The 12,080-nt window shown below is 39.1% G+C and overlaps 1 protein-coding gene across 2 annotated transcripts in view; it reads left to right on the top strand.

Annotated features, from left to right (window-relative positions):
• The window catches only part of DNAJC7 (DnaJ heat shock protein family (Hsp40) member C7), a 37,485-nt gene extending 25,511 nt beyond the window's left edge, over positions 1 to 11,974 (top strand). For both annotated transcript variants that reach the window (XM_034415947.3, XM_034415948.3), the window contains 5 exons: positions 768 to 841; positions 1,951 to 2,097; positions 5,415 to 5,567; positions 6,056 to 6,118; positions 8,327 to 11,974. In XM_034415947.3, coding sequence (XP_034271838.1) covers positions 768 to 841; positions 1,951 to 2,097; positions 5,415 to 5,567; positions 6,056 to 6,118; positions 8,327 to 8,364 — 475 coding nt within the window. In that variant the 3' untranslated portion in view covers positions 8,365 to 11,974. The remainder of the gene's footprint in view (positions 1 to 767; positions 842 to 1,950; positions 2,098 to 5,414; positions 5,568 to 6,055; positions 6,119 to 8,326) is intronic.
• Positions 11,975 to 12,080: the final 106 nt, after the last annotated feature.

Genomic DNA, 12,080 nt, shown 5'->3' with positions numbered 1-12,080 from the left:
AATATGAGGATTGTAGAGCATGATGGCTCACATAGTTAGGATGCTAGGTTGACAATTAGCAAGCCTGTGTTCGAGACCCAAGTGTTGCTGTGTAGTGGGGGGAGCACCCTTCATTCGCTCCAGCTCCTGCCAACCTAGCAGTTTGAAAATGAGTAATTGCGAATAGGTAATTAGATACCACTTTGGTGGGTACATGAAAAGGAGGACATGAAAAGAGCCCCCTATAATGTCACCTTTCAACACTAATGGAATGGGATAGGGCAGGATCTTTATAATTGCAAGTGGTTGCTAAATGAGGCAGTTGCTAAACTATAAAAACCAAATGTTTTCCTTTTTGAAAAATTTCTCCATGTACTTCTGCTCCCTTGTATTTACATTTGAGAAGTTTAGGATTATATTCTTGTTTCTGCTCACTTCAGATTTCATCCCAAGCCTTTAAGGTAATTAGTGTTAAAATGCACCAGATCAAAAACAATTCCATGAATTTCTGCTAGATTCAGTTGCAGTACTCTATTGATTCAGGTGATCTAGAAATCAGGTCATGTTGCTCATCATATCAAATTTGATTTTCTGTAAATCACTTTTCTATACAATACTTCCTCCCTGACTTGTTAGGCACTTAGATATTGCTCATAGCTGAAAAACGGGTTAGGAGTAGTTTCTCCTTCCCTTTAGCTCAAATCATTTTCTGATTTTTTTTCTCACTTAATTTGATGTAATTTGTAGCTTGTTTTGAGATTTATAAGGTTAATTATACTTCTGCCTAGTTACATGGACACAGAGCAGTATGAAGATGCTGTGAGAGATTATGAAAAGGTTTACCAGACAGAGAAAACTAAAGGTAAACATAGAGCATTTGCTTCTGGACTTGACTGGCCTTTTCTAATATTTATTAGATAATCTAGGCTACAACTTCTTTTACAGCAGCTAGGGATGATAGGGACACTAGTTCAGAATTGCCAAAAACCGATCTTAACTATTATTTTCAAACGGTTTTATTTTATTTATATCACACTTTTTCACTCAAGAGCTCAAGGCAGCGTGCATAGTGCTCACTCCTGTTTTTTCCCCAGCAACAGCCCTATGAGGTAGGTTTGTCTGAATGAGAGCAATTGCACAGACCTCCATGGCTAGGGCCATTCTAGAACCTGGATCATAGCAATTATATCTCATTGGTATAATTTAAGACATACTAGATCTATTGAGTCATCCTTTCAGAGATACTTACTACTTGCCCACTTCCGTGCACAACCTCCCTGACCCTTTCCATGCCTTCCTCATACTGTCTCACACCCCCATGCACCTTTCCTAACCCTTGCCACAGCACCCGTCTGCACTCATGTTCCCTCACAACCTCTCTCTCTCTCTCTCACACACACACACACACACACACACACACACACACACACACACCATTCCTATGGACTCCCTCAATCACTCCCCCATCCAGCAGCAGCCACTTAACCTACTTGGCAGCCTGGGATTTCCAACTTTCTGCCAGTTTCCCCAATGATGATCACATGACTCTGGCAGCCAAGTTTCAGTTTTACTGGAATTATAGATCCCAGGTTTTGGACACATTCTTTAAGTTAACCCATTTGAGGTGTGTTGATTCTAAAATGATTCTAAAATGATTGCCCTATGATGCACGATTTCAGTCAATTAAAGATTACAAATAGACAAACAGGAGATTATAATAGTATGTGGTTAGATCCCAGACAAACAGCTGTTGATAGCTCTATCTGCAATGAATTTATCCACTTTTAAAAATAAACTAATTTGGGAGCCATTGTCCTATCTAACGACAGCAAATCTTATCTATTGTATATTGCATCAAAATGTACTTTATTAGTTCTGAATTTCCCCTTATTTAGCCTGCTTGGAGAAGAATTGCATTCATTGTGTAATTTATTCTTGTAGCTAAAAACTTTTCCTTCTGATATATTATAGAACACAAACAGCTACTCAAGAATGCACAGATGGAATTGAAAAAGAGTAAAAGGAAAGATTATTACAAAATCCTGGGTGTGGATAAGAATGCTTCTGAAGATGAAATTAAAAAAGCATACCGGAAACGGGCCCTAATGCATCATCCAGGTAAAAAAACAACAACACAAGACCTATTGCCCCAGTTCCACTGTTAACTCTTCAGAGATTCTTCAACTGAGGCAACTAGAATGTCACAAAAGGAATATATTTGCTAATGTAAGCTTTCTTACTAAGGGCCTCTCCCCTTTTTTAACCTTGCCCAAGTTTTGATTGGGTGAACAAAGGTGGGGTGAGAATGTAGATGTCTCAGAAGACAACATTGCTGGACTTTTGAGCCGTTACAAGAATTGTGATTATCATTGTGATAGGAGCTTAACTGGTAAATGGTAATATTCGAAGAGGTGCATTGGTTTTTTTTTTCACCAGCCAGTTTGATATTTCTACATTTTCAGTAAAGATCAAGAAGACAGAAGTGACTTGAGGACTCCTTTTTGTTTTCCTTCTGACTAAGTTGTGGAGTTCCAACTTCTCTGGAACCAAGGGTGCTCAGCCACGAGTCCCTTCAATAGGAGCAAGAGGAGAATATTCTAAAGTACTGAAGAAGATTGTTTTTCTTTTCTTGTTTAGAAAGTGGCATGATGCAATTTCAATTTTTACAGCTCTATTTAAAATGGAATAATTGCTCCATTGTCATCCTCTACAATTCTCTCAACACAGTTATGTACAATACACTGTAAAACACATAGTTTCACACCATCCTCTTATTATTGCATGGCATTTATCGAAGCACGTTTAAAGAAGTCAAATACAAAATTCCTAATATTTTCACAAAAATATAATACTAGAATAAACTTTTAGACCAAAAAGTTATAAAAGTTCCAAAGGATCTAGGAAACTACAGGTAATCCTCAAGTTACGACAGTTCACTTAGTGATGGTTCAAAGTTACAACCCCCCCCCCCAAAATACTTATGATACAGTACCAAATTTACGAATATTGCAGCACCACAACAGTCATTCAGCCTTATGACTGACCACAGAGATGCTGCAACATTCCCCTTACCTATTCCCCCCCCCCATCCTGTCACCAATCGTTCACTTACCTTTCAAAGATCTGCAGAGTCAGGGCCATGTTGCAGAAAAGCAGCCTTCTTCTTATACACCTACTGTCCTCTTTGCAAAAGACCTTTGATGTGGAGAACAGAAGCGTGCAAGATAGCTCCCCTGCAGGCCTCCGTTCTCTGTGATAAAAGCCTTCAGCAAAGGGGATGGAAGCCTGCAGGGATGCAAAGTCGTGCTCCCAAAGGTTTCTGCCCTCTTTCCACAAAGCTTTTCACATGAAGAACAGAGGCCTGCACAGGCAGCCTTCTCTCTTCACGCCAAAAGCTTTTTTGCAAAGAGGATGGAAGCCTTCAGGGGCATGAGATTGTGTCCCCGCAGGCCTCCCTCCCCTTTTTTCAAGGTTCCTTCAAATTCACCGAGGCTGCCTGGCACTCCAAAAGCGGACAGGGTGTCCTGCGCAGGCAGCCTCGATGAGTCAGCCAAGCTGAGCAAGGTGGACTGGTTCCACTCTGCCTCGGCTTTCACCGCTCCAGTTTTGGAGCACCCAGGAACAGCGAAACAAACCACAGCGGAGGGGCTGGAGAGGCTTGATCATCAAGATCTTCAAAAGGTAAGTGATTCTCCACAGGCCAAGTGCCAGTCAGACACAGCAGGGGAGACGGGGGGAGAAACATGAGATATCTCAGTGGGTCAGGAGAGGCCTTGGGTGGTTGGAAGCACTAGATCCTCCCTAAGGTACCCTGAGATACCTCATGTGCAGTTAATGACCTGTGCATTCGATTAACAAATGTATTGGATAAAGCAGGGAGGGATCATTTTCATTTAACATGAGCCAATTAACAAAACCTCAGGTTACGAATGTAATTGGCAGGCTCTATTATATTAGTAACTCAAGGATTATGTGTATAGGTGTCAGGTATGCTTCCTGATCTTGATCTTGACTTGCTCCAGAGTAGAAAATGATATTGCCAATAGAATTGTTAAAAAGGAAAACAATCATTGCTGAGACTAAATCAGTATGGCTTCTGCCAAAAAACATTTGCCTCATCAGAGGATCAAAGGCTCCTATCAATGTATAAAAAAGTGAGCAAGTTTCAGTTATGGAATAACATTATGAAAGATAATAGGGCTGAAATTTAGTTGCTAAATGATGTGATACAGTGAAAAAAGAGCAAAAATGCTATGTAGCTAATAGGCTTTTCTCCTCTTTTTTTTCTCTCCTCCATCTGGCTTTGAAGAAAAATAGCTATAAGATTCTACCATGCACTGCCCTGTCACTTATGCTGTGAAGGCAGTTTTCAGTATGTTCTTTGAAGCTACGAGATTGAGGTTTTCAGTTTCCACTCAGCACCTGGAATTATCCACTTTCCTCTTGTAGCCGTGGAATCTTGCCACCAACACCAAATTCTCCACTGTTTTATTGCTGCTGTTGCTCATTAACTAATTGGAAAATTGTTTATATTCATTGGCCATGAAAAGCAAACACAGTAAGGGTAAAATAAAAGGAAAAATGGGAGATTGAAACTTGGGAGTGGATATATGCAAACTAAAGCTGTTCTAGAGGGTTTGTGGGTGAGTTCAGTACAAGTGCATACATTAATCTCTCAAAATCCATAGATCATTCTTAGTTCCTGTTACTTAGGGATTTTGGAGGGGAGGGGATCTTTCTTTCTAGTTGCAATTCCCCTGATTTTTTTTTGTTGTTGTTGATAATGGAACAGGTTTTTTTTCATTCTCTCCAAGTTCTTCATTTAGAACACTGAAGAATTGTTACAATTCTCACCATACAACTGTATCCCACTTATCTTTGTTGTTTCCAAGGTACAATAGAGAGCTGACATCTTCTGCTAGAGAACATTAGAAAATGTCATATTTGTTGGAATTAACTGGAATCTACACAGATTAGAAAATGCAATAATTTTCAGATCATATGTTGTCTGCCCTAAAATATTGACACTAATTACCAATTGCTTTGTAGGAAACAATTTGATTCGTTGGTATTAATCTTTAAAGTTCTAAATAGCTTAAAGTGTACTTGAAGAACCATCATTTCCATTGCAAACCTGTTTGGATGTTCAGATCCATATGAAAGGTGATTCAGAAAAGGCCGTATTTTCCCTGAGTAATTAGTTAAATAGAAAGGCAGGAGAAAAATCTAGTAACATAAATCTGCTTCAGTACTTAATTAATAAACTAGTAAATTAAACTTCTTTTCGTACTAAATTTGTATCACTTTGATAAACAGCTCTTTTTTCAACTGTTTATTAGAACCAATTACTGTATTCTTTCTCATTGCAGTTAGGCTTTTTTTCTGTCTCTCTCATTGTCTCATCCATCAATCTCACATCTTAATTTTTCTTGCAGATCGGCATAGTGGAGCAAGTGCTGAAATCCAAAAAGAGGAAGAAAAGAAATTCAAAGAAGTTGGTGAAGCCTTTACCATTCTCTCTGATCCAAAGAAAAAGGCCCGCTATGACAGTGGCCAGGATCTAGAGGAAGATGGCATGAATATGGGAGGTAAGTGCTAAAGAGGGCTTTGCATTAGTGATCCTTTCTAAAGTGCATAGATGCATAGTTATGGAATGGGAACAAGGAAGGTCAACATATATACTGTGTTTCCCCGAAAATAAGACCCTGTCTTATATTTTTTTGAACCCTGAAATAAGCACTTGTCCTTATTGCCATGTGCTCAAAAGCCCGATTGGCTTTTTATCAGGGGATGTCTTATTTTGGGGGAAATGAGATATACTCAAAATTTTGAGAGAAGTGTTCTACATTTTTTCTGATGAAAGTTTTATAAAATGGAATTTGATTATTCATTTAATATTTAATAGCATAATCAAAAGATTTGGAGATTGATGACAAGGCAAACATGAGAAAAAAGAAAATTAATGCTGCAAAATAATATAGAAGCTTTTCAGAACTTTTATGACTGTAAATGTAAATTTAAACAAGAATTCCTTCTTACCTGCTTTTTTCTTTTCTTCACCTATACTTCTCAATAGATTTTGATGCTAATAATATCTTCAAAGCTTTCTTTGGAACACCTGGAAGTTTTAGTTTTGAAGGTGGGTCATCTTTCACACATCATATGTATATTGAAAAGGAGGAGGTCCTGTTTTTGAATGTCTGTAGGTGTCAATTGAGGCAGTGTCTGTTGAGCCTTCATTTTTGGGACAACGGGGGAACCTATTAAGTTCTGGTCTCAGGAATTCAGTGGAGGCTGTTTCATTCATTCAAAATATAGTTCCAGCAGGGGACCATAAAATATTTCACTCTCCTTATCTTAGTTCCCTCTAAAGGTGCCAAGAAATATGCTTTAGGGCTTTGTCTGCTGTGCCCAAAGCTTATGTTTTTTATGTATTGATTGATATTTTATATTTCTCAATACCCATCTCTCTCCAAGTTGGGCTCTGAATAGATTGTTGGGGGGCAATACAGTGGCTGTAAACAGCTTAGAGAGGGCTATAAAGCACTGTGAAGTGGTATATAAGTCTAAGTCGGGTCTGCAACCTTAAACACTCAAAAGAGCCATTTGGACCCATTTACCACAGAAAAGGAAACACTGGAAGTCACAAAACCTGGCTGGGCATGGCCAACTCAACGTCACTCCCATCCAATCACATGACCTGCCCCAGCCACACCTACCCAGGTTTTGTGGCTCTGGGTCTTTTCTCTGGGAAATGGGTCTCTCTCTCCCCCCCCTTCTGTTTTTCTTTTTTCCTCTCTCTCTCTCTCCTTCCTTCCTTCCTTCCTTCCTTCCTTCCTTTCTCTCTCTCTCCCTCATTTCCTCCCTCCAGATCATTTCTCTCTCCCTTCTCTCTCATTGGTTTCTCTTTTTCCTCTCTCATTCTCTCCCTCCATCATTTTCTCATTTCTCTCTCTTTCTTTTTCTCCCCTATTCTCTCTCTCATCTCTCTCTTCTCCCCGTTTTCATGTGTGTGTGCTCCCTTTGAACCATTTCCCAAAACAGGCAAGGGTTGGGTTTTGTTTTGTTTTTTTGCTGATGTTCGTTCTTCTTCTTTGGGTGCTTTTTACCATATAATTTAAATCAAAAGTCATTTCAGATTCCCAGATAAACAAAACTCTTTCGTCCCCCTGCTGTACCTCCCTGTTGGCTGGCTGCCCTCCCTGCCCCTTGCCCTCCCCTCCCAGTCACTCCTCATGTGGCCTGAGAAGGTAAGGACAACAGTGGGGATGAAGACTCGCTCCATATTCCAGAGCAGGAGGGAAGCACCCCTGTACTTGCCTCTCATCTCGCTGGCGCTTCTTCTGGATGCTGCGTGCACCTTGTTTGCTCGGGGAGACGCGCGACTTGATCTCCGCTCTGAGACACGCCCGGCCCGGCTGCAGCTGATTTTCCACGTGCTAAATTTAAATGTGCTGCGCAAGGTGCAGCGAAAGCAGTGAGCAGGCCATGGAGGCGGCGCCCATTATCACGCAGCGCGTCAGCTGCAGCCGGGCCAGGCGTGTCTCAGAGCAGAGATCAAGTCACGTGGAGATCATCTCCCCGAGCGACCGAGGTGTACACGCAGCACCAAGAAGTGCCAGAAGACGCACCCACGAGATGAGAGGCAAGTACAGGGGCACTTCCCTCCCGCTTTGGAGTATGGAGCGAGACTCCATCCCTGCTGTCGCCCTTACCTTCTCAAATCACGCGAGGAGTGACTGGGAGGGGAGGGCGGGGGGGGCAGCCAGTCGACGGAGCCACAGCAGGAGGACGAAAGAGCCGCATGCAGCTCAAGAACCGCACGTTGCCGATACCCGGTCTAAGTGCTACTCCTATTGCTGTGCAATGTAATATCGATAAATAAAACAACATATAAAAACCAGCATTAATTTAGGATTTAAATTTGTTAAATTATAGACTAATGACAATTAAACATCAAATGGATAAAAATCCTAAAATGATCATTTAACACTGGTTCTGACAAGGTGGGGAGTGGACCATCTCATGGGCCCTCCTGCAAGACCACAGAGCCAAGTTTGACCCCTTTGCAGAAGACCAAGAGATTAGGGGCTTTATATGCTCAATATCAGTTGTGGATTTGTTTGTTTAATCAAGGTTTGATTTGCTAAGAAACCTTACTTCCTCTCCTTGCCAGTCATTCCAAAAACGCATCTGTTCTCATAATAGTGATAAATTTTATGTTATATTTCATGCTTTTTCTGAGTGGGCTACAGAATCTGACTTTATTTAAAAGATCTCAATATTGTACCAATTGCTTTGATGGTTTGCTTCCTAATTTGCTAATCTGTACATCTATGTCTTTCAGCTTCTGGACCTGGGAATTTCTTTTTCCAGTTTGGCTAAACTGCGGAACAGATCCATTTCATCTACTGAAATCCACAGTTTCCCTGACCTGCTTCATTTAATTTCAAGTTTCATCTTCCCTTCATTGCATCTCAGCATTTCTTAGGGCTGTGGCATTTTTTCTGTTGGAAACATCAATTTTTTGTGTGTGCTTTAGAGTGTGATGAGAAAACCAGCATTTGAAGGGAAGGGAGCTTTTAAGAAATACACATTTTTATTTGGTTTATTGTTAATTTTGTATGAAAGAGAGAGAAAGAGAGAAAAATCTGTGGATTTCTCCATTAAGTAATTTTAGATTCCTAAGCTGCTGGAACTTCATTCAGGGAATCCTTACATTTTGAAAACTGGATATGCCATGCTTTTATTGGGTTCACAATGTGGGGAAAGTGAAATGAGGTTTTTTTACTTTGGTTGTATTGTACTGACTGTAGCCATATTGAAACCTTATTTCCAGAAACATTTCAGACACTTGAGAAATACAAAGAAGTTTACTGCATTATTCCCTGAGTCATTTTTGGATAAGAGTTGCCTCTTCTCAGCACTTTCTCTTAATATTCCCACAGTCTCTTTCTTTGAGGAACACTTTATGTTTCCAATTGCTAGAGTACTTCAGGAAAATGGTAAGGGCTGATTTCTTACATGGACATCCCAGTTTGATGGTGGCTTCCAGATCAACATGTACACTTGATTTCATTGAAAAGCGCATAAAGTCTGAGGTGATTGTCAGGTGTTATGAAGGGTATATATTTGTGCGTGTGTGTATGTTGTTAGATCTACAATGCATATTTCACATTTCCACATCAACATGTGATGTCATGGTTCTTACTTGCATGTACAAGTCCACTGTAAGTGTTGGAATCTCTTAAAATTAATTGGAATCTCAAAAAGCATATTTGATGTTGAGAAGATTTTTCAGAATTCAACAATGTGTTGAAAGTTTAAAAGAAGAAATTCAGCATTATTTCAGGGGAGAGAACACTTATTAGTAGCCAGCCACATTGAAGTTCCTGATATTTTTTAAACTTTTGCTCAATATTTGTACTATACTGATAGCTACTAATCCTTAATATCATTTAAGTCCATCATTTGCTGTGGACAATTAGTTCATTCCTTTTTCCACAATAGTAAAAATCATAAGTACACTATCATTTCTAACAGTATTCCAATTGAACCACTTTATACTAGGTGCAGTTTTCACCATTTTATGATGAAACTCCTCCTTATAGACTCTCAGTTTTCCTCAATTCAGACCACACTGTCTGGAAGATGAGGGAAGCTGAAATCTCAGTACATCTAGCGAAATCAAATTGGGGAAGGTTAGCTTGGAAGATCAATATTCCGATGAATGAAATTGTTCAACGTAACAAAGGAGTGGTGTTTGTGTTACAAACAGGTTTTAGCAACTTTTCTATTTATGAGACCAGGGAAAAGTTAACAAAGAACCTCAAAAAGTGTAATCATTTTAAAACTATTTTTGTGCAGTGCCTGGACTTCCGCTCAATGAAATGTTAGATATTGGTCCAATATCCAATATGAAACATTGTTTCAAAAGAGGTGCAGATTATGTCCTAGGAATAATACTCTTATTTTTCAAGCTGCTCAGTTAATGGATTCTGACAAACTTTAGAAACAGCAGTTAGACTTTGTCGGCATCATTTAATAGTTCTAAATCGAGGTACTCAAAAAGTAGTTGAAGAAATGCAGTCTATTGAGAGATGGCCAGGGATTAAATGAGAAATTAAAGAGGGAAGAGGATAAACTCAAAAGCTTGCCTATTCCTGGCCAGCAAATGGTAAATACTGAATCGTTCAGGATTTCATTGCGCAGTCAATTTCTATTAGTAGAATTTATTGTATTTGGTTGAAGGCATATATTTAAAGGAGCTATTTGGTGGAATTGTGTTGTGTCCATTATCTATTAAGGGTAATGACAAACAGGATAATTCAGAAACTGGCACAAAAAGCTATGAAATCAACAATCTCCCTCTTCATCACTTTAGGTTGAAAGAAGTTAAAACAACAGCATGTTATCTTCAGAGACTGAGGTGTCAAGAATCAATCCTGGCATCCTGTGAATTTTCTACTTTTAAGATGTTCTGGCTCTTGAAATAATTTTATTTTAAAACTTCACAGAGGATTATAAGAATATTAAGAATTTCAGTGGATGGCAGCCAGGTTTTCTGATCATCTCTACACAGCTGGGAGTTGTAGTAAGATTTTTTTTTTTGTCAGATCCAAAAGTCAATGATAAAAGGTTCCTGCACCTTAAAACTGATTGCAACCTAAAAAGTGATGAATGCTGTATTACTTTGCCTTGCTACCTTTTTTTTTATTATCTACAATTCTTCTCATTGCAGTCATTAAGGATGTTCTGATATATTTGCATTATATATTAGGCCATGTATAACTTGCTTTAGAATTTCTCCACCTAATAATCATTTTATAATTTGAATTTGTTTCTTAGCTCTCAAATTTTGTTTTTTTTAAATTAGCCAAGCTATCTTTAAGAGGTACCAAAAACTATGTGTGACTGATAAGCAAAGAATTAATTATCTATCTGTCTAGGCTTGGAGTATACCTATAAAGATATACATTGTCAGAATGTTGCATTGATCATAATAAGGTGAATTGATACATTACCTTTTTGGTATTATTCTTATGGAAACTCCCTGAGAATAAAGAACAGGTATAGAGAGGGTCTTGAACATTCTTTTTACTGCTAGTTAGCTTGCCATAGAGGAAGGCATATATTGCTGGTAATGTTAAGTAATATCACTTAACCATTTAAAAGTACCACTTTATCCCAACACGTGTACACGAAATCTCTAAGCAGGGAATTAAGAGCCAAGACTTTCTCATGTAGTAATGCATGAGATAATTTCTTTGGTGATGTAGATCTAAAAGCAGCATATTTTAGGGAAACTTGCCATTTTTGCCTATTTTCCTGTACACTTGAACAGATGTTCTTGCATGCATTTTGTCCTTTGCTGTACAGATATATTTACAGGAAGACAGGTAGATTATTTCTCTTGGAATCCTTAAAGGATCCATGCCTCCTTCTTGCCTCCTATAGCTGCTTTAGAAGTGCTCTGGCTCTCTTCCTGTGCATGGCTGCTTCACTTGGGATCACCTGGAGACTCATGGAGCACTTCCAGAGCAGCATCCATGAGCATCTTTCATAAGAAGAAATGACTGGTGGCAAACTACAGTTAACATCTGTACCCGATTTCAGTCCTTTTCCTATAGACCTATGAAAATGTTCAAGCCACCTGAAGAAAGGCTGTTTGGCTAGGAATCAATAGCATACCATTCTAGACTTCTTAATAATACATCCGTTGCATGTTCTGTTTTTAAAACAGCATCCTGTCCCCTTTACTCTCTCCTGTGGATAGTTTCAGACACATGGATAGCCATGGTGCCCCACTTCAATCTTTTCACTTATCTAAGGTGAAGATTATTTAAACAAAAAGTGGTGACTGTTTATTAAGCAGGATTCATAATGTGTTTATATGCAGAATTTTGAACCAGACTGAAGCAAACCCATATGCAATTGATATTAACTTTATTATAAAATGTATATGATGTACAAAAAATAAACCCTCCAGATCTCACTGGTGACTTATGCTTCTTTAAACTGAGTAGACACTGCTGAGATTGAGTGTGGAGACATGATGCTGGATTGAATAATGGGGGAGGGGGGAATCCCAAAAATCTGTA

The sequence above is a fragment of the Pantherophis guttatus genome, chromosome 4 (assembly GCF_059756535.1).
Source record: "Pantherophis guttatus breed Tessera chromosome 4, ASM5975653v1, whole genome shotgun sequence".
NCBI lineage: Eukaryota > Metazoa > Chordata > Lepidosauria > Squamata > Colubridae > Pantherophis > Pantherophis guttatus.
Note: the sequence above shows the minus strand (reverse complement) of the source record. Positions and strands in the feature narration are given on the sequence as shown.